Source organism: Capricornis sumatraensis, chromosome 2, assembly GCF_032405125.1.
Source record: "Capricornis sumatraensis isolate serow.1 chromosome 2, serow.2, whole genome shotgun sequence".
Taxonomy (NCBI): domain Eukaryota; kingdom Metazoa; phylum Chordata; class Mammalia; order Artiodactyla; family Bovidae; genus Capricornis; species Capricornis sumatraensis.
This window is the reverse complement of record NC_091070.1, coordinates 216,378,974-216,401,521: the sequence shown is the minus strand read 5'-3', so window position 1 is coordinate 216,401,521 and position 22,548 is coordinate 216,378,974. Positions and strand designations below refer to the sequence as shown.

General features: G+C 48.6%; 1 protein-coding gene across 1 annotated transcript in view; it reads left to right on the top strand.

Annotated features, from left to right (window-relative positions):
- ASB18 (ankyrin repeat and SOCS box containing 18) overlaps nucleotides 1-22,548 on the top strand; it is a 76,110-nt gene that overhangs the window by 5,281 nt on the left and 48,281 nt on the right. Inside the window, exons 2-3 of the mRNA XM_068991688.1 lie at nucleotides 17,743-17,865; nucleotides 21,476-21,743. Of these exons, the coding sequence (XP_068847789.1) occupies nucleotides 17,743-17,865; nucleotides 21,476-21,743 (391 nt within the window). The remainder of the gene's footprint in view (nucleotides 1-17,742; nucleotides 17,866-21,475; nucleotides 21,744-22,548) is intronic.

Below are 22,548 nucleotides of genomic sequence, written 5' to 3'. Positions count from 1 at the left end.
GCAGGTTTGAGGGAGGGATTGGAGGTTTGCAGACACTCTTTGGGAAATATGGCTTGGATCACTGTTGAGGCCCCATCCCGCTCCATGCTTCTCTCAAGCCATGATCCCCAAATCTCACTGTCTCAGTCTAAAATGGAATGAGACTGCCTTTTTCCAGAGTGTGGGAGTAAACGGACTCTTTCCCGGGGGAGGGGTAATGGTGAGTCCTCGGGCAACACACCCCAGAGGAACAAGAGCCGTCTGCATTCAGACATACACGTGGGGGCTCTAGAATGTGTGGTGAGTGGTCGGAACTTGGGGCGACACCTTGAAATACCTCGCACATTGGGAATGGATACAGGAAAGAACTTCAGTTCTCCCAAGGAGGAAGGTGAAGATGAAGGGATGAGGCACGAGGAGACAGGCAGGGACCCAGCAAGGGGCGGGCTCTGAAGAGGTCCCCAGACCAAGAGACACAGGGCGGAAGATCAGGCTGAACGGCATTTCAGGGAAAGCAGAGGCTCTATCGTCCATCCCAAGGACAGCCCTGGTTGAAAGAACTCCGAGTCCTGTTTACAGGACAATAATTTGCAGCAGTAAGATAAGTAGCCATTCTTTCTGCTTGTCAACATAAATATCCAGGGACCATGTTTTGCTCAGTGAGATCCCCATGCTCATGTGTGAGCTTATTACTCTTGCAAAATAGAGCAGAAAAAAATTATTATTATTTATTTCTGCAGATCCGTGTCAGCATCCCAGTAAAAGCATAGGGAAAAGAGGAAACAGCCGGGAAAATGGCGGGAATGACGTGTTCTGGAGAACCCTTCAGGTGTACATGGGGCCCCTTACAGGGGGCAGAGGGCAAAGGAACTTCAAAATTCAGCCTCGGCAGATAACAGGGCCAAGTGCCGAACGTACCTGCCCTGCCTGGCCATGGGGCAGAATCGGGGTCCTCAGTCAGGTTTTCCCTTAAAGATGCAACCCACCTGTGCCCTTGGGAAGCCGCCTGCTGTCCTGCAAAGATGTACCTGGGATGCCCCGTAGGGTGCTGGGAAGTGCATGGAGGTCTCTAGTGGGCATTCAACCCCAGTCAGACCCAGACTGGCCCCCTGTGAGGAACCAAGGAGGCTGTCCTGGAGCTGGGCAGCGTGTGTGTGTGTGTGTGTGTGTGTGTGTGTGTGTGAGATGAGGGGAACAAGCCTGAGCTCCAGTTCATCCACAATCTGCTCCCTCATCTTTCCCACCTACCCCCTCTCAACAAAAACCTCCCCACCAGGACAAAACCCAGGCTCACTTAGATCACCCCTTCTTCTAGATCCCTTAGAAGGCCACTTCCCCAGAAAGCCCACCCTGCTCACCCAACACACAGACCCTCCTCCTCCCGCCACAAGAGTGCAAAGCCCTCAGTCTCCATCTGTTACTGAAACACAAAACCTTGCTGAGCTAATCTTTATACCCACTGAATGTTTCATTCTCAAATATGACCTCCTTGAGATCAAGACCTTTGCCCAGTATCCAGAGCCTGGCAGAAGGCCTTAGCCCTGTGTGTGCTCAGTCATTCAGTTGTGTCCAACTCTTTGAGACCCCACAGACTGTAACCCGCCAGGCTCCTCTGTCCATGGGATTCTCCAGGCAAGAATACTGGAGTGGGTTGCCATTTCCTTCTCCAGGGTATCTTCCTGACCCAGGGATCGAACTTGCGTCTCCTGCAACTTCTGCATTGGCAGGCAGATTCTTTATCACTGAGCTATCTGGGAAACTGTGAAAGTGAAAATGAAATCGTTCAGTCATGTCCGACTCTTTGTGACCCCATGGACTGTAGCCCACTGGGCTCCTCCGTCCATGGGATTCTTCAGGCAAGAATACTGGAGTGGGTTGCCATTTCCTTCTCCAGGGGATCTTCCCGACCCAGGGATTGAACCCAGGTCTCCCACGTTGCAGGCAGACACTTTAACCTCTGAGCCGCCAGGGAGACCTATAGAAAGGCTCAAACTCTGGGTGGCCTGCCTGCATGGGCAGGCCAGACTCCTTAGTTAACATCTACCCAGGTGGACACAGTCTGCGTTTCCACAGACACGATCAGAGTGAGTCTTTCAGCAAATAAATATTTGATTCTAATTTCTGCTAAAGCCAAGTCTATGCTGTTCAATATTAGCAATAATGGAATTATTCGACCTCCCCTCTTTGCAACACCTATCAGCTCAGTGACTTGAGAGAACACAGCAAGGGAGGAAGGATGGCGGGGGAGGGGTGGCGAGACCCTGCTTGCCCCCCAAATGCATCAACTGTACAATGTGGTAACTGGCGTAATCAAACTACTTAAGAAACAACTGATTACTAATTGCTATTATTAAGGATGTCAGCATTTCATGATTTTGCTGCTGATCTATTATATACAAGTCAAGATGCTACTTGAATTCTTGATTGAAATAGAAAAACTAGAGGCATTATGTTGTGTTTGGGGTAATGGTATTTAAGCATCTGGAGGCAAGTTAAAGAAATACTAATTGGGTTTTTATTAAGAGAGCTCATGCCGCCGCACATATAGGTGCAGAATGAGTGCGGGTGAACGTGGGATGGACAAGGGCCCAGTGGAGTCTGCTGTGGAATCCAACTGTTCCTTCAGTCAGCACGAAGTGTAGCGTGCCGTGCTGTCAGGGCTACACCCACCTCCTTCTGCATGGAGGGGAAGGTCCCCCACAGAAAGCTCAACAGTTGAGTGTAAGTTAAATAAGCACAACTCCCACCTTGGAGGACTCACATTTGAACAAATGACAAGTGCATGTGCCTCGACGGTGCAATGGCCACAAGAGACTAGCAGCAACGAGACCTGGGTTCAAGCCTGGCTCTCCTGCTATCTGTGTGGTCCTTAACCTGTATGGGCTGTTCTTCCATCTGAATCTAATTTCCTCATTTAAAACTATTGGACTGTTGGGAATTCCCATGCAGTCCAGTGGTTAGGACTCAGTGCTTTCACCGCTGAGGCCCAGGATTCAATTTCTGGTCAAGGAATTAATCCCGCAAACCACACAGTACAGCCAAAAAGAAAAAGAAAAAAATAATGGGATTAGTGGGGTCGTCTCTCCAGGGTGCTTCCAAATGGGACGAACTGGAGCTCTAAGACCAACATGTGGTGCTTTTGGAGATGGACAAAAACCCTGTTGCCTTCATGGGTGTGTAGAACGGGCTCCAGTTTCACAGGAACCATCAGCTCCAGGTCAGATGGATAGGGAAGGTGTCTTCTGGTGAGAAGTGGGTTTATCAGCTTGACTCACCAAAGAGCAGCAGCCTTGCCCAGAGACAGCCTCGTTCCGATAATTAGGAGAAAAAGTCTGCAGACCAGAGCCTGTCCATGCTATAACGAGCCCCAAGTGGAGACAATGACGGAGGAATTGAGTGCAGTGAGGATTCTAGTTGGTCTGTGTTTCCCAAGGACTGCTGTCTTTCCCACTTTCCCAGCAGAGGAAAATGAGGCTCAGAGAGGTTGAGTTCCACATCTCAGGTCCCACAGCTGCAGGAGGGGGAAACCCAGAGCTCTTCCCGCTAGCCCGTCATGCCTATAATTGTCCTATGGCTGCATTTACAGACCGGACACCAGGGTTCTCGTGTGTTCCCTTACTGGGCAACAGTCAGTGAGGAGCAGCACACAAGCCAGGTATGTTCCCTGACTTACAGTCGAGGGCTCTTGACACAGACCCACCCCGAGACATGTAGCTGGAAGATCCATGGAAAACGTCCCCGTGGAGGCTGTGACAGCTCTGAGAATTTACATCACACACGAGCGTGCAGACACGACATCAAGAGCATGGAGTCCATCACTTCAAATAATTCAGAGTATTAAGAAACAGTTTTCAAATAGTATTAAGAAATACTCTACAAATAATAAGAGTATTAAGAAAAAAAACCCTGGGTGAATGAGAGGGGTGTCTCGGCTGCAGAATAAAGACACAAATGGGCAGCAGGAGGTCGGTGATGGCGGCGAAGGATGGGGAGACACGGGCTCTGCTGTCTTGGCTGCGGCCCTGATCAGAGCGTGTGGGGGCAGGGAGACCCTGCTCGAAGCAAAATGAAATTAAACCTTTCTAAGTACTTATAAATCAGCACCTAATGACACTATCCCACCACCAGCCGGAGCATTGCTCTTATTACTTTGATTCACAAGCCAGGAAAAGATCCGGAATTATGCACAAATTATTGTCCCATCTTCTTAATTAACGCTGATTGCAAAATTCTTGCTAAAGTCCTTGCTAACAGACTCAATTATGCGCTGCCTGAATTGATTCACCCAGATCAAGTGGAATTTATTAGAAATACACTTTCCTACAATAACATCAGATTATCTTTGAATATAGTTAAATTATTTAGGAATAAAATAGTTCCAGCAGCAGCCCTTGCTTTAGCTTCAGAAAAATATCTCCCACCACCTAGAATGAAGATATTCCTTTGCTTTCCACCAGACACACACCCTAAGCTCTTTTTTTTTCCCAGAAGCAGGTTGAATTGCTGTGATGAGATGAGATGTATGCCTTCGAGCTAATGGTCCAGCTTCAAAGCATATGGGCAGGAAGAAAAATCCTGCAGGGTCACGTCTCAGCTTCCCCCAGTATGAACCTTCACTGCCTGTGGAACACGGTGAAATTGCAATTAGACTAAATCAGGATATTTTCAGAATCAAAATTGAGAAACAGGCTAATAAAGACATAATGTATGCTGATGACACACTTCTATTAGCAGCATTCCCCAGCACACTGGAGGGTTCGAAAGAACAAAAAGAAGGGAAGATAAGAGGGAAGGTGCTTTTCTGCCTTTCCAGGAGGGCAGTGATTCCTGCATTGGTACACCCTGTTCAAGATAAATATTCCAAAGAAACCAGTGGGAAATAGCAGATGCATTACCTATAGCCTGGTACCAAGTACTAAGCCCAGCAGCTGGGGACTGTACAGAGTACAGTAAATATTAACAGACAAATCAACATACGGAAGACAGCAAAAACCTGCTGGACTGTCCCTTGAAAGATGCTTGTGTATCTGATGGGCTGTGATGGAAAGGAAGGGGCCGAGACAGAGGGAGCGGAGTGAGCAGACGTGGAGCGCACAGCCCAGCTCACGCAGGGAAGTGGGGCTGGCTGGAAACAAGGAGTCGGAGGGGAGGGATGACTATCCGGGCGAGCAAGTGGGGACCGTATCGTGCGAGGCCACAAATTCTAGACATAGGCGTTTACATGTATTCAGCAAGCATGAGGAGCCGTTCAGCAATGGAATGAGATCATCTAGTCTGAAAAAGTGAACTCTCGCATAGGTAGGAAGGATAGAGGTGGAGAAACTGGTGCCCTGAGAGCAGCTGCGGACGCCCGCTTACCTCCTCCTTTACCAACGGAGTCCCTGTGGCAACATAAGGGGCCCGGCTGGAGAAGGACAACACCTCTCCTCCCTTGAAGCCGGGGGGCCTCATTCTCATCAATAAAGGGCCACGCAGAAGACCCAAGATGACAGAAGACAGAGTCAGCGAGTCTGAAACAGATTAAAAGAAAGTGTCCAGTCTGAAGATCAGAAAGGAAAACGATTGAAAATAAAATGAACAGGGGCTGTGGGAAAACACAGATCTGACACGTTCGAGCAGAATCGAAGACCGAGACGAGAAAGAGAATGGAGCAGAAAAAGGATTTAGAGAAATAATTGCCAAACATCTCCCAAGTTGGATGAAAGATATAGATTTACAGATTCCAGAAGGTTAGCAAGGGCTTCCCTGGAGGCTCAGTGGTAAAGACCCCTGCCTGCCAATGCACGAGACACAAGCTCCAGCCCTGGCCCGGGAAGATCCCACACACTGTGGAGCAACTAACTCCATGCACCACAGCTATTGAGCCTGTGCTTAGAGCCAGCGAACCGCAACCACTGGGCCCACGTGTTGTAGCTACTGAAGCCCTCGTGTCCTAGAGCCTGTGCACCGCGACAAGAGGAGCCGCCTCAATGAGAAGCCCTCAGCGCAGCTCAGTTCAGTCGCTCAGCCATGTCCGGCTAGTGCGACCCCATGGACTGCAGCACGCCAGGCCCCCCTGTCCATCACCACCTCCTGGAGTTTACTCAAACACATGTCCATTGAGTCGGTGATGCCATCCTACCATCTCATCCTCTGTCGTCCCCTTCTCCTCCTGCCCTCAACCTTTCCCAGCATCAGGGTCTTTTCAAATGAGTCAGCTCTTTGCATCAGGTGGCCAAAGTATTAAGAGTTTCAGCTTCAGCATCAGTCCTTCCAATGAACACCCAGGACTGATCTCCTTTAGGATGGACTGGTTGGATCTTCTTGCAGTCCCAGGGACTCTCAAGAGTCTTCTCCAGCACCACAGTTCAAAAGCATCAATTCTTCGGCGCTCAGCCTTCTTTATAGTCCAACTCTCACATCCATACATGACTACTGGAAAAACCATAGCCTTGACTAGATGGACCTTTGTTGGCAAAGTAATGTGTCTGCTTTTGAATATGCTATCTAGGTTGGTCATAACTTTTCTTCCAAGGAGCAAGCGTCTTTGAATTTCATGGCTGAAGTCACCATCTGCAGTGAGTTAGGAGAAGCCCTCACAAAGCAACCAAGAGTAGCCCCCAGTCACCACAACTAGAGAGGAGCCCACAGAGCAGTGAAGACCCCGCACAGCCAAAAATAAAGAAATAAGTGATTTTTTTAAATAAAGAAGTTTAGCAAACCCAAAGCAGGATAGACATAAAAGAAAGAGACAGGTATGTGCCTGGTCCCCAGATGCTCCGCTGACTGTTGTTGAGTCAAATTTGCCATTAGAATTAAGAGCACATTTCACTGAGGTGAAGAGTAGAAAAGGTATGCAGAGAAAAAGATGCAATAACTTTCCTATTTGAGGTGCATGTGACTCTCCTGCCTGTAAGCCTGCAATCGTTCCTTACTGCATACAACAAAAGCTTGCAAACTGCTACCTGTGTTTATAAATCAAGTTTTATTAGAACATGGCCCTGCCCGTTAATTTACATATTGTTCGTGGTGGCTCTCATGCCACAATGGAAGAGCTGAGTAGTTGCCACAGAGACCATAAGATAGACAAAACCTAAAATATTTATTATCTGACACTTTACAAAAAAGGCCCAGCAGCCCCTGTCCAACAATGAACAGTCCCAATTTTATAGCCTGTGTCCGAGGGCTTAAAATATGCGCTGTGAACTAACCCACCCCACCATCTCTCCCAGCATCTCTTCACCCACCCGGTACTCCAGTGACTGGTCAATAAAGGTGCTACTCACAGCCCACTGAGGGTAGAGGGTGCTCCATAAAGGGTTTGCTGTGAAAATTGTCAGTTAACATTTAGAAACGTCAACAGCAACTTGACAATTAACATAACACCCACATGTGTGATTACTGGACCTGGAATTCTGCCTTTTCTCCATTTTGGGTTTTTTTTTTGTAATTAATTTTAATTGTATTCTGAAAAAGCATCACTCTATGACAAATTGGGACCAAAAAAAAAAACCATCCTTGGACTTCCCTGGTGGTCCAGTGGTTAAAATTCTGAGCTCCAGGGTGGGAGTTTGAGCATCTCTGGTCAGGGAAGATCCTGTATGCCACATGGCCAAAAAATTTAAAAATAATAAAATAAATTTGTATATCCCTAGTCCCTCAGCTGAGGTGGTTGAGAAACTCTGGTCTGCACCAGCCTCAGTGACACCCCCCCAACTCCGCTCACCCCTCCTGGCCTTGGGACAGGCCGTCTCTGCTCCCCCGTCTTCATCTGCTCTGACGACACACCCACCCATCCTTCCAGGTGACCCAGTTCACAGTCAGTTTCTGTGGCCTTGCAGGGTGTTTGCTGGGCATCCACAGCTGTGAGGGGAGGGGAGAGGGCAGGGTGGGCAGAGGGGAGGTTGGCCTGTGACCCAGGACCCCCCACGTATCGGCCAGACCCCAGAGGAGCGCTAGCGGTGACCCATGTCGTGGTTTCCCCACATGAAGTCACAACAGCAGCACCTGTCTCCTAGCTCCCTCGGTCTCTAGATCTGCCCCACTGGGGGCTGTCCCTTCTGGAAGGAGGTGGTTCTCTCCCCAGAAGGAGCTCACAGTGGGGCAACAAGTCCTGCCAAACAGCAGCATCTGAGCAGCACACCTCTGTGTCCACCAAGGTCTAAGCCCTCGACTCTGATCCCGACCTGCTGCTGGTGGCTTGCTTTCTCCCAGGTCTCCTCTCTGCCTGCCTGGTCCCCTAAGCGCCCACCCTCCAGACTGCACCCTGGGCCCCACCAACACAGCGTTGAGGCCGAGGATGCTTGCCTCTTGTTCAGCCCAGGACCAGGTCTCCTAGCACAGGCCAAGAGAGGGAAACAGACACCCTCGGGGATCATGAGCCATCTTTTCCTTCAATTCCCTCTGTGCTTTGCTCAGATGCCACCTTCAGAAAAAGCCTGTCCCACCCCTACTTTTTGTCATTCTCATAACTTCCCTGATCATTCTCGTCTTCACACCTGGACTCCTATCCATCAGTGATCTCATTCCACTTGCCCGCTAACGGCTGTCTAGTCTTTCTCTCTCTTGCTAAGTGTTCAGTTCAGTTCAGTCGCTCAGTCATGTCTGACTCTTTGCAACCCCATGAATCGCAGCACACCAGGCCTCCCTGTCCATCATCAACTCCCGGAGTTCACTCAAACCCATGCCCATCGAGTCGGTGATGCGATCCAGCCATCTCATCCTCTGTCATATCCTCTTCCTCCTGCCCCAATCCCTTCCAGCATCAGAGTCTTTTCCAATGAGTCAACTCTTCGCATGAGGTGGCCAAAGTATTGGAGCTTCAGCTTTAGCATCATTCCTTCCAAAGAAATCCCAGGGCTGATCTTCTTTAGGATGGACTGGTTGAATCTCCTTGCAGTCCAAGGGACTCTCAAGAGTCTTCTCCAACACCACATTTCAAAAGCATCAATTCTTCGGTGCTCAGCTTTCTTCACAGCCCAACTCTCACATCCATACATGACTACTGGAAAAACCATAGCCTTGACTAGACGGACCTTTGTTGGCAAAGTAATGTCTCTGCTTTTGAATATGCTATCTACATTGGTCATAACTTTCCTTCCAAGGAGTAAGCGTCTTTAAATACCTGCAATCACCATCTGCAGTGATTTTGGAGCCCAAAAAAATAAAGTCTGACACTGTTTCTACTGTTTCCCCATCTGTTTCCCATGAACTGATGGGACCAGATGCCATGATATTAGTTTTCTGAATGTTGAGCTTTAAGCCAACTTTTTCACTCTCCTCTTTCACTCTCATCAAGAGGCTTTTTAGCTCCTCTTCACTTTCTGCCATAAGGGTGGTGTCATCTGCATATCTGAGGTTATTGATATTTCTCCCGGCAATCTTGATTCCAGCTTGTGCTTCTTCCAGCCCAGCGTTTCTCATGATGTACTCTGCATATAAGTTAAATAAGCAAGGTGACAGTATACAGCCTTGACATATTCCTTTTCCTATTTGGAACAAGTCTGTTGTTCCATGTCCAGTTCTAACTGTTGCTTCCTGATCTGCATATAGGTTTCTCAAGAGGCAAGTCAGGTGTAATCCTCTTTAAAAGCAAGGATTTCTACTCTGAATCTCTGTAGGCCTCTGGTACCTGAAAAATGCCCCTTACATGTACACTCAATATAGAATATTTCCAAATGGTGTAGAAATTCACCCTTCTACCTACAAACTCTGAAATATCAGTTTCACTAAACTCTTCCAAAACTTAATTTAAAAAAAAAAAAACATTCAGGAGAATTTCCTGGTGGGCCGGTGATTAAGAATCCACCTTCCAATGCAGGGGACTCAGGTTCGATCCCTAGTTGGGGAACTAAGATCTCACACACTGCAGGCAGCTAAGCCCACGCACCGCAACTACTGAGCCAGCATGCTCTGCAGCGAGCTCTCCAAAACAAGAGAAGCCTGACTCCACAACTAAAGAAGCCCCTTTGGGCCACAACTAGAGAAGGCCCATGTGCCACAACAAAGACCCAGCACAGCCAAAAATTTCAAAAAATTAAAAAACCTTTCACAACTGGATAGATGAAAAAGATCTCTTTTTCTAACTTGCATTTCACATCGGTAAAATTGGATGTTGTGTATATGTTTAGCGGTCATTTCTATTCCTTATCATGCCTTTTATTTTTCTGTTGGAAATTCAAAGTTCTCTCTTCTTTTATTTTTGCAAACAGAAAAATAAAGTCAATGAACTTTCAATCCATCAGACAACACTGGGCTGGCTTTGCTCTGTGCAGGATTGCAAAACAACCAAGAGACCACCGGGCACACCCCCCTCCTCAACTGCAGGAACAGTAAGCTCCTCATTTCTAGGAGGGATGTTAAGGATGATGAGGTATAACCATCAGAGCAAGCCAACTTCAGGAGAGAAGCATTTTGCTCCCTGTGTGAGATTCATAAAAAACAATCAGTCTGAACAGGCAATTTGTCTCAAGAGGCAGGATCTGCAATTTTATCATGTAATTAAATCCCCATGACAGTTGTAAAGAAACGCCACCACCTTTATCAGGGAGAGCTTCAATGGGCTGCTCTCCTGCATGGTTCCCCAGAGTCTGTAAACGTCCTTCCAGGGCTGTTTACCCGTGGTTGTGCCCGCAAAGGATCAGGCTACTCTGTCTCCCCCTCAGCCACCGTGGGTGGCAGTGCTCAAGGGCACCTTCGCTTCTGAGCATCCAGAAGAACCCTCCTGGACTCTGGATGAGAGCAGCTCTTGACCTTTGGATGAGACGGTATTCGTGATGAGAAGCGGCGGTGCGGCTTGGCAGGGTCTGCCCCGAGCTGGGTCATGCTCTTCGGAAATAAGTTAGCAAGGTGTCCCCACCCCCCACCCCCGCCCCCGTTGTATTCTTCCACATGATGGGAATGAGATTTCCTAATAATGTGAAATCAGTACAGACAATTTAAGTCATTATTAATAGATACACTTGATCTGGGGGAGTACGATGCTTTAATGTTTTGTTAAATGAGGTGTGCTGTGCTAACATTGTTATTTGGAGAGAAGGTTAGGCCACGTCCATGTTTTGGATTCTGATGTCTGTGTGGCTGGCTTCAGCAGATGTGGATGTGTCCTGGGCTCTTATAAGCAGAGTCTTACAGGACTTCTCTGGAGGTCCAGGGGTTAAGGCCTCACCTTAAGATGCAGGGCCTGAGGGTTCAATCCCCAGGCTGAGAACTAACATCCCACATACCTCATACCAAAAAACATAAAACAGAAGCAATGTTGTAACAAATTCAATAAATACTTAAAAAAAAATGGTCCACAAAAAAAGCGGAGCCTTACATACCTGCCCAGCTTATTATTTTTAAGAAATGTTTTTAATTTTTTTGTGACTTGCTTCTTTCCCTTACATATTTTTTAACTGATGCATAGCTGGTTTGCAATGGTGTGTTAGTTTCACATGTACAGCAAAGAGATTCAATTATACATCCACATATACCTTCTTTTTCAGACTCTGTTCCCTTTTAGGTTATTACAAAATATTGAGTGTATAGACCTCCCTGTGCTTTACAGTAGGTTCTTGTTTATCTCTTTTATATATAGTAGTGCATATGTTAATCCCAAATTCCTAATTTATTCTACATGGTAACCCTTGGTAACCCTAAGGGGAAAATTGCTGACATTTTAAAAAGCTTTAGGGAGGCAGGATGAAGGAGGAGTAGCCTTTGGAAATTAAAAAAAGGAGAGTGAGGATCAAAACATGTGTGAAAGTAAATCCATAGTAAGATTTGGGGTGCTGTGTCTGGCAGTGTGTGTGTGCTCAGCTGCTCACTTATGTCTGCCTCACTTCGACCTCATAAATTGTAGCCCACCAGGCTCCTCTGTACTGGAGTGCTTGCCATTTCCTCCTCCAGGGGATCTTCCTGACCCAGGGATCGAACCTTCCTCTCCCTCACTGGCAGGCAAATTCTTTGCCTCTGTGCCACCTGGGAAGCCCGAGCCAGGTGGTACGAATGTTGGATTTAGTCCCTGGACATTTACAGAAATGATTCACGTAGGAAGCAGAAAAGTAACCAGGATAACGGGATGATACATTGGCATATTTGAGAAAGTGCTCAGACTTTCATGATGTCCCCAAGGGGGAATGGCTTCTTGCCCCAGTGTGTCCATTTACTCGGACACTTGACCCCAGAAGGAAGCCAGACCTTGGCCTAATGGCCTGGGAAAAAATCCACACAGTAGTCCTTTTCCAAGAGCACGTGCCTTGAGGCACAAACACGTGGAGTGTCGAGGCCCCAAATAAGCAGGCTAACCCTGTAACACACCCACTAGCTTCACAGGTCAGGCTCAGCTGGGTTTTCCACAGAATATCATCAGAGCTCATCCTCTGATGCTTCTGATGAAAAGAAAATCAATCGTTCATCAATTCAGTGGCAGGATGCAAAGATTCTGATATCACATGAAAATCATAATTACCGTTTGAACACTAGCTTTATCACATTATCATTGCAAGGTGGATTTTTTTTTTCATCTCATTTGATTGAGAAGAAAAAAATCCCCTCTTGTTAGCTACCTGTGCTACAAGCCTTGGTAGGGAGAACAGGTTTTGTGTCTCTCGTGGACAAAACATTACACTTGTAAGTCCCTAACATATTCTTTACAAAGCCATCTTCACATCCTGTGAACTACCTGGCCAGCTCCTAGAAAGATTTAGTCTGTTCGGATTCTGGGCTTCCCTTTTGAGCAATGGCTGCATGTTAGAGGCATCTGAAAAGTTTCTTACTTCCCTGATGCTCAAGAGGTACCCTCCAACCAATTACATCAGAATCTCTCAGGCTGGATCCAGGCATCATTGTTTCTAAAGCTCCAGTGATTCTGGAATTCAGCAATGCTTTACAACTAGTGGCTCAGAGGTTAAAGCATCTGCCTGCAAGTTGGGAGACCCGGGTTCAATCCCTGGGTTGGGAAGATCCCCAGGAGAAGGAAATGGCAACCCACTCCAGTATTCTTGCCTGGAGAATCCCATGGACGGAGGAGCCTGGTAGGTTACAGTCCACAGGGTCACAAAGAGTCGGACACGACGGAGCGACTTCACTTCACTTTCACTTTACATGTACCATGTATGTTATTTCTCCAGTTCGAGTTTTTTAGCAAGATTTTCCTAAAGAATGACCCGTATTTTTTCGATCTTCTCTGAAAGATTTTCAACCTTATCTATGCCTACCATATCTATGCCTACATCTCACTGCATTTTAATGAGATAACCATGTCACAAAATAAAATTCTCTGAGTCCACCCTGACTTCTTCCTAGTGACCCCAGAGCTCCAAGTGCCCCTACTTCTTTTCTAAATACTCCCGATTCAACCTTTTCATGAGCCATTTAAGGACCCTGCCTAAGACTGATGCCAGTTCAGGCTTTGAGGAATCAAGTTCTCTTCCTATTTGAAAACTAAAATTCTCATCTACTGGTCCTTCTTCTGTTTTATTCAGTTCCTCAAAGATTTTGACAACTGCTAAGCAACTTTGTAGGTAAATTCACTCTTGAAAGAAACTGAGTTTTCATATCAACTAAAGCAGGCAGAGAAGATGAGTGGTGACTCACATCTTGAAGGCTATATGTTGCCTTTAAAGGAAGCTGAGAAGGGTGAGGATGACGAAAATGAGACACAAACACTCCTCTGCCTATAATTTAATGGAATTATTTCTTTTTTTGATACGGAGTTGTATGAATTCTTTATATATTTTGGATATCTTGCTGGACATATATATCATATCTTCTTTCATTCAGCAGGTTGCCTTTCTGTTTTGCTGATGGTTTCGATGTGCAAAAGTTCTCTAATTTGAATAGGTCCCATTCGTTTGTTTTTGCTTTTGTTGCCCTTGCCATAGGAGGCATATCCAAGGAAATATTGGTTAGACTGATGTCAAAGAAGTTGCTGCCTATATTTTCTTCTAGAAATTTTATGGCTTGAGATCTTATATTTAAGAGTTTAATTCTTTTTGAGCTTATTTTTGTATATGATATAAGAGAGTGGTCCAGTTTCATCCTTCTCCATGTAACTGTTCAGTTTTCCCAAAGCCATTCATTGAAGAGACGTTTCCACATCGCATACCCTTGCATCCCTTGTTGTAGATTCACTGACCACATATGCGTGGGTTTATTTCTGGGCTGTCTATCCTTTCCATTGATCTATGTGTCTGTTACTGTGCCGGTACCATACTGTTTGAATTGCGGTAGCTTTGTAGCTAAAGCTGCAGTGACTGAAGTCTGAGAGGATGACACCCCCAGCTTCACTCTTCCTCCTCGAGATTGCTTTGATTGGGAATCCCCACGTGTCCAGTGGTTAGGATTTGGTGCTCACACTGGGGCCAGGGTTCAGGCCTGGGTTGGGGAATGAAGATCCTGTGACCCTCTAGGTGCAGGCAAGAAAATAAAATTTAGAAAAATTAAAAGGTTGCTTTGATTCTTTGAAGTCTTTTGTGGTTCTATACAAATTTTAAGATTATTTTTTCTAGTTCTGTGGAAAATGCCATTGATATTTTGATAGGGATTGCATTGAGTCTGTATATTGCTTTGGGTCGCATGAACATTTTAACGATATTGATTCTTCCAATCCATGAGCACCAAAAATCTTTCCATTTGTTTGCGTCACCTTCAATTTCTTTCCTCAATGCCTTTGCATTTTCTGAGTACAGATCTTTTACCTGCTTAGGTAAGCTTATCCCTAGGTATTTCATTCTTTCTGATACGATTGTAAATGGGATTGTTTTCTTCATTTCTCCTTCTGATAGTTCATTATTAATGAATAGAGATGCAACAGGTTTCTGTATATTAATTTTGCATCCTGCAACTTTACTGAATTCATTTACTACTACTACTTTTTCGGTAAAAATCTTTGGAGTTTCCGATATATAATTTTACGCCATCTGCCAATAGTAACCGTTTGACTTCTTTCTTTCCATTTAAATGCCTTTTATTTCTTTTTCTTGCCTAATTGATGCAGCCAGGATTCTCTATGTGTTCCTTGAGGGTAAATGTGTTATACCTTTTTGTCTCTGAATCCCCCAAACCCAGCAACACATCCTAGAACATAATATTACACAAATGATTACCGAATGAATGGGTGAATGAATGGGTGGACTTTGGGCCATTGGCTTTTTTGTTTGTTTACTTTGACTTTTTTGATGTCATAGTCACACATACAGCTCTTTTCTTTAAACAACAACAACCCTGCTATGCTCCTGATAATCTCCATGTCCTACTCGTGAAACCAATTCCGTCTACCATGAGCTATTTTTAAAAAGCTCTCACAAAGCACAAAGTCTGTTTCTGGACTACTACTCCCTACCCACTGAAATCAAGCTTGGGTATTTAGGGCACTGTTGACAAATATAACACTTGGAAAGCTAAATTTAGCACAGAACACAGGGCAGAATGGCTGTTATCACTGGACTCACCTCCAGGCTTCCACCCCTTCTAAAAATAACCCATGACAACATGCATCAGGTACAAAGGAATGCTCCAGTTTAAAGCACAGGCTCCAGCTGGATCCTGGATTATAGCTGTACCTGAAAAGTCTTTCAGAAATGCATCTATTTACAAATTATCAGTCTGAGAATATAACAGGGCAAAATGGCTATGTTTAAAGAAATGAGATATCTGAAGAATTAATATTGCTATTGAAATGAATAGGGCAATGACATAATCGGGAAATGAAAAGGGAAGAGTCAACAATTTTATTTCGTGAACATTCTAGAAGGGAAATGGTCTTCACAGTGATGCTGTGTACCATTCTCTGTATACTCTTGTCTCTTGTGTCCAAAGAAGCCTGTATGTTCCTGGCAAACACGATCTCTATGCTTTACCGTTGCATTTTCCACAGTACCCAGCAGTGCTCTCAGCAACCCCCATTCCCTACGCTGTCTGTCATCCGCATGAGCTCTTCAGCCTTCAAGACACAGTCAACTCAATCTACGCGCCTGCACAAAGGCGCCACAGACAAGCAGACAGACAGCCACACCCCTCCTGTCCGGCACCCTGTAGTCCCCTGCTGCAGAGGAGATGTGGGCTTTACCGTTGGAAGAAGCTCCAGGCCTTCGGTCAGCCTGTGGAATGCATTTATGCCTGGAAGTCAGGTCTATGATGAGGGTAAGATACATCTTTATTAAGTCATTGCAGTAAGTTGCCATTTCTTTCTCCAGTGGATCTTCCCTACCCAGAGATCAAAACTATGTCTCCTACATTGTAGGTGGATTCTTTACCACAGAGCCATCAGGGAAGTCCCCTTATTAAATCACGAAAGTTGAGTGTTAGTTGCTGATCATATCAGACTCTGCCAGGCTCCTCTGTCCATGGGATTCTCCAGGCAAGAATACTGGCCTGGGTTGCCATGCCCTGCTCCAGGGGATCTTCCCGACCCAGGGATCAAACCCATCTCTTCTGTGACTCCTGCATTGCAGATGTATTCTTTACAGCTGAGCCATTCATCCCAAATTCCTAGTTTATTCCTAATTTATCCCTATCCATACTTTCACCTTTGGTAACCATAAGCTTGTTTTTTTACTTCTGTGAGTCTACTTCTTTTCTTATAAATAAGTCAATTTGTATCATTTTTTTGATTCCACATATAAGTGATATCATGTTTCACTTTCTCTGTCTGACTCACTTCACTTAGTATAATAATGTCTAGTTCCATCCATGTTGCAGCAAATGGCATTCATTCTTTTTATGGCTAATATTCTTATTATACGCGTGTGTGTGTGTGTGTGTGTGTGTGTGTGTGTGTGTGTGTACACACACATCTTCTTTACCCATTCATCTGTTAATGAACATTTAGGTTGCTCCACGTCTCAGCTATTGTATGTAAATAGTGCTGCTATGAACACTGCAGTGTATGTATCTTTTTTAATTAAGAGTTTTCATCTTTTCTGAATAAATGCCCAGGAGTGGAATTGCTGGGTCATACGGTAACTCCATTTTTAAACCTTATTAATGTTTAGACAATAAAATAAGCCCTGAACTAGTAGCCAGTAACTAGTAAGTTGCTAACAAAGAGCTGTTACCATTCATTAAAAAAAAATTGTGGCCTCTCTCATCTTCAGCAAGGGATGCACATTTTGGGATCAGTTCTCAACAGCTGGAAGAAACCCACAGGCCCCAGATGACGATGCCTTTGGGAATCCCTGGTCTGTCCTACTATGGGGCCTCGGCCCAGGACACTTGTGCAGAGCCTGGCCATTTGCAGTGTCCGTCTGGATCTCCCTGACACAGCCTCGGGGCCGACACAGCCCTCAGAACACACATCCGCTCACCACTGGCCACAACAGCTAAGGAAGAGGAGGAAATGAAAGAAGCCATCCTACACAGCAGGAAAAAGAAGCCTGCCTGTTTCAGGCCGTCTGCCTGCGTGGTGTGCCGAGCTGTTTGGGAGACACACAGATGGGCCTGGCTCTAGAGTTCACACGTATACAATCGCAAGGGGGTGGCCAAGCTCTTTGGCGTCTCGGTGGTCACATGATGCTGGTCATACCGAGTGACGGTTATCACATCAGAGCCCACAGGAGTTATAAATACACCACCACCCAGCCCCGGCTGGCTGACAATTGAGTAATGACAATAGAAATAGCTCACACTCCAAAAGACCATCTTTCCCCTTCCTGGAGAGCTTTTCTGAGATCATCAGCATTGCGATGGACAGACGGCCAGAGCCAGTTAGAGGGAGACTTCAGATCTTTCAGAAGATGGAAAAGGAGCCTCAAGCGAGAGATGGGTCACCGGTCCTCGAGTACCACACTGCCTTGGTCACAGGAGACCTGGAGCATCTGAAGCCCCTCATGGACAAGTTCTTCCAGGATGCCAACGTGGTGTTTGAGATCAAGAAGGACGAGATGGTGTGGCAGGTGAAATCCCCAGCCACGTTTGGACTGTCAGGTACCTTTGCTCTTTAAAGTCCCGTCATTGTTAAGGAGCTACTAACACATGTCTGAACATATAGCTGCAGCGGGTAGACTGCTCACGGCGGTGCTGCATTTAACAAGCTCGAGCCAAAGACATTGACAAGCAAAACTCTGCGTGCACGATTTTTCAGACGTAGCTTTTAGGTGATCGGATAGGAGCGATCACACTGGAAAAGCCAAACAGTGGGTGAGGAGTGCCCGTGCAATGCTAGAAGTGGCCTCTTGTCTTTAAAAAGAGATCTGGTTTGGGTGTTGATCTGCCAGAGCCTGGATCTGGCAGCCAGGGGGTTGGGAGATAAAGCACATCCCTCCTTTGAGTACGCCTGGAGCGGGCGCCTGGAGCGGCCCCCAGCGGGCAGCGCTGCGCATTTCCTCTCTGAATCTGTGAACTCCAGGGCTCCAAGGCAGAAGCAGGCACAGAGCCAGCACTGGGCAGGGCGAACCCTCAGGAGACGCTCCTCCTGGATGCCAGGGCAGCCGGGGAAGAGGGAGGAGAGGGGAGAAACTGGACGTCCGTAGGTCGTATATGCCTGCATTCTTGTCGCTGGGACACTGTTGCTTCGTGCCAGGCAGGCAAACATGCTCCCAAGTAGAGAGAAGCCCCCTTGCCCCCATCTGGGATGGACGGACTAGCTGACCACCAGGCTGCAGTGCAGCTTCCTCGGCTGGGAGCTCTGCACTGGGCACCCTTCCGCCCCTGCCTCCCGATGCTACATTTACCGAGAGGGCTCACATGTCGGAATCGTGAGGATGCAAGGTTCTGTGATCAGCGGGCCAAGGGTCAGGGCCCTGTGCTCCTGACTCGTGAGCTCTGGCAGACCAAGAATGAGGAAGTGTGGTTTCCAGGGCACTGACACAGTCTGCCTACACCTCACACGGGGAGAAGGGAATAAACCCAGACCCTGCCAAAGGGCTAAGCAGCTCAGAGCAGCCAGCAAGGAGGCAGGGGCTGCGGGGAAGCGAGCACAGGTCATCTGGGCCGAAATCCCTCCCAACCAAAGGCACGCAGCGCCTTTCCGGGTCTCCTCTCCCTCACCTGTCCCAGATGGAGCGTGCATCTTCCTCCAAAGGGCTGTGGGACGATCCAATTAAGAATGCCAACTGCCTGAATGTCTGATTAATGTATTTTTTAATCACATGCCTCACAGCTCTGGACACACTCGCAACATGCTGAAATGATGTAATTTCAAATAGATATTAATGTCAGCTCGTGGTCTGAATTAAAGTTTTCTTCCTCTTTACCACCTTAATCTTTCCACCCTTAAGTGTGCTGTTTTTCTGTGACACAACTGTACGACAGGAAATCAGATCACCCTGGCAGGAAAGGGATGTTGAGTTATTACCGAGCAAAGGGCAGCCCTGAGCATTGGTGCTGGCCCGTGGCCTCAGCGCGAGCTGGGAAGACAGGATGGATGCTGCTGGCCTCTGCGCTCTTTCAGCTCAGCTACCTGACCAGCTCCACGCTGGTCCAGTAGCAGAGATGATCCAGCCCAGGCTGAGAACAGGAGTCCCCATGCTTCCTGCAGCCAATTCAGCACCTCTTGAAGGGAGCAGTGGGGAAGGGAAGACACAGGTTCACGGTGGCCAGCCTCTGGGTGCCACACCCACGATGGAATGCTGGCCCCCTGGAGCTTGCGGTCCCAGGAAACCATTCCCACAGAGGATGATGCTAAGGGGTAGCTCAGATGGTAAAGAATCTGCAATGCAGAAGGCCCAGGTTCTATCCCTGGGTGGGGAAGATCCCCTGGAGAAGGAAATGGCAACCCACTCCAGTACTCTTGCCTGGAGAATCCCATGGACAGAGGAGCCTGGTGGGCTACAGTCCATGGGGTTCCAAAGAATCAGACACGACTGAGAGTCTAACACTTTCACCCACACACTTTTCACACACCACAGGGAGAGAAGCCTGCAGGGACCTGGAGAAGGGGGCTGGCCCTAAGCTATGGCAGAGCTAAATGGCCCTCCACTGCCTCTTCCTATGAGTCCATGGGAAGACTCTGGCACCTTGGCTGGGTGAACAGAGCTGCTGATGGTGGGTAGAGTAGAGCTGGGAACTTAGCATGCCCTAGAAAACGGAGTACCTGCTTCCTGGCCCCTCAGTATGTAAACTTCCTATCTAGGGGAAATGAGTAGAATCAAGGAGGAGGAGCTGGGCCCTACAAGAATGTATTCTTGCCTGGAGAATTCCATGGACAGAGGAGCCTGGCAGGCTACAGTCCATGGGGTTACGGAGAGTCGGATGCGAATGTAGGTCACTGTTATCATCAAGGGCCAGATCAATGCCTCCATCAAATCAGACCCAGTGAAGACAGGGGTCCATGTAGGACCACATCCCTGGGGCCTCCGGCCACCATCACCCACCACCAGGATGACAGGCCCCTCTTCTTCCAGCAGTGCACAACCTCCAGGCTGGGCCTTGGGGACCCGGGGTCAGGCTAGAACCCTGCACTACATTGAGGTAGGTAATTATGAGTGGTCTTTCAAAACTGCTCAGCATGGGTCCCATGAAGGAGGTGGTCTATGAAAAGGGTCTCCTCCACAGCTCATTACAGCCACGGTATCGATTCTTCCATCATTATCAGAAGGCATCCCTGCCATGTGAAATCCTGTCCCTTGAAGTGTATTCACCAGGGACAGCTCTCCCCATTTCCAGGAGCGCTCGTGGCCGCTAACAACCTTCCACGGGCCTTTTGAAAGCCCAAAGTTTTCAGAGAAGTGAAATGTATAGCTCCTGCTCCATTCATCCTTCAAGAAAGAGCAACCTTACACACACACAGACACACACATGCGTGCACACACAAAACCCTAAAAAGCGCAAAGAAACAAACCAGGATTGTGCTCAATGCAGACCACCACATCAAAGGGTGCTTCTGAAAACCGGCCACTTCCAAGACAACTAAACTTTCCGAGTCCTTTTCTTGAGCAGCCTTGCTGATGTGGGTCAGTTTGTTTTGTCTGTTGTCTTCTCCTCTTAATGATAAAGGGGATAAAATCAGGGACTCAAAAAGAGAGGGCTTGGATTCCAGAAAAATCCACAGCTCACTTTCCGCCCTCCGGCTGCCCTAATTCAGAGCCTGCAAAGTGTGAATTCCACCTTAAATGCTCCTGCTTGTTCAGCTTTTAACTCCTCACATCTTACCTGAGTCCCCAGTCCCCCTCACATTTGGCAAAACCCTCTTGCTTCTCAGTAACACCCCTCTGCCCGCCACTGCCCCAATCTCTCGGCTCGGTTTCAGCCTCTCCTTTCTGTTGCTTCTCTCCCCCAGGTCTCCATCTCTGCCCTCTCCAGGTCGCTCTCTGTGCTTGTCGCCCTCTCTTTCCCCCCTCACACTGCCTTCCCTTGCTGTCTCTCTGCCCCTATCTGTTAGGGTTCACCCCCGAGACCTCCCTCCATCCCTCGTCTGTGGTCCAGTCGGATCTCACCCGTTTCTCTGTCCCTAAGGCCGGAGCATCCTCGCGTAGCTCCCCACATGCCCACCTGGCCCCTCCTCCTAACAGATGGTTTCCCCCTATTTCAGTCATAATGGACACCATCCCCCACGAGCGGCCCCCTCTCACCTTCCTTCTCCCCACCCGCTCCCCAGGCCTCTGGACCCTGGAGTACAAGCGCGAGCTCACCACGCCCCTGTGCATCGCCGCGGCCCAGGGCCACACGGCCTGCGTGCGCCACCTGCTCGGCCGCGGCGCAGACCCCGACGCCAGCCCCGGCGGCCGCGGTGCCCTGCACGAGGCCTGCCTGGGGGGCCACACGGCCTGCGCCCGGCTGCTGCTGCAGCACCGCGCCGACCCCGACCTGCTCAGCGCCGAGGGCCTGGCGCCCCTGCACCTCTGCCGCACGGCCGCCTCGCTCGGGTAAGGACCCAGGGCCCCGAACCCGACCCTGACCCTGACCCCAGACCCCGACCCCGGACGCCCCCGCCCCCGGACGCGCCCTGCCCTGCACGGTCTAGATAAGGGCCCCAGGCCCCGCCCCCTATTGGGCCCGCCCACTGGCCCCGTGGCCCCGCCCCCAGAGCCGGGCCCCGCGCACCGACCCAGACCCCGACCCCGACCCGGACCCCGGACGCCCTGCCCTGCGCGGCCTCGCTAAGTGCCCCCAGGCCCCGCCCCGTAGGCCCCGCCCTCAGATCCGGGCCCCGCCCACCGCCTTCCTGGTCCCAAAGCCCGGAGCCCGCGGCCCTCGCCACGGTCCCCGCAGTCAGTCGCAGCCCCGCGGCGGCCACCAGGCCCGCTCTGCCCGCGCCCCCCGCCCAGCCTCGGGCCCCAGCCTGGCCCGCGCCGGTTTAATTAGTGCTTGATTGCGAGCGCGGGGGGGGCGGCGCCACACGGAGGTAATGAGCCGGTGATCACCGGCCGCAGACGCCCGCGCTGGAGAATGCTAAAAGGCCACTGGCGGGGTTGGAGGCTGAAAAATTAGGGGTTTTAACGATAATTTTATGCAGAATAATTGTCACAGTGTGACATAAATGGTTAGCTCCTCGGGCGGGGCTTCGGAGCCCCACAAGCCAGTCGAGCTGTGCCCGCATATTCTAGCACCACCCCCACCCCAGGCCCGGATGCCGGGGGTTCTAGAAGTTCCGCCGGTTTCGGGTCCAGCCCCGCGGCTGTCCTTGCGGAGGTCTGTCCACTTGGGGTTCAGTAGGTCCCGAGAGAGGCG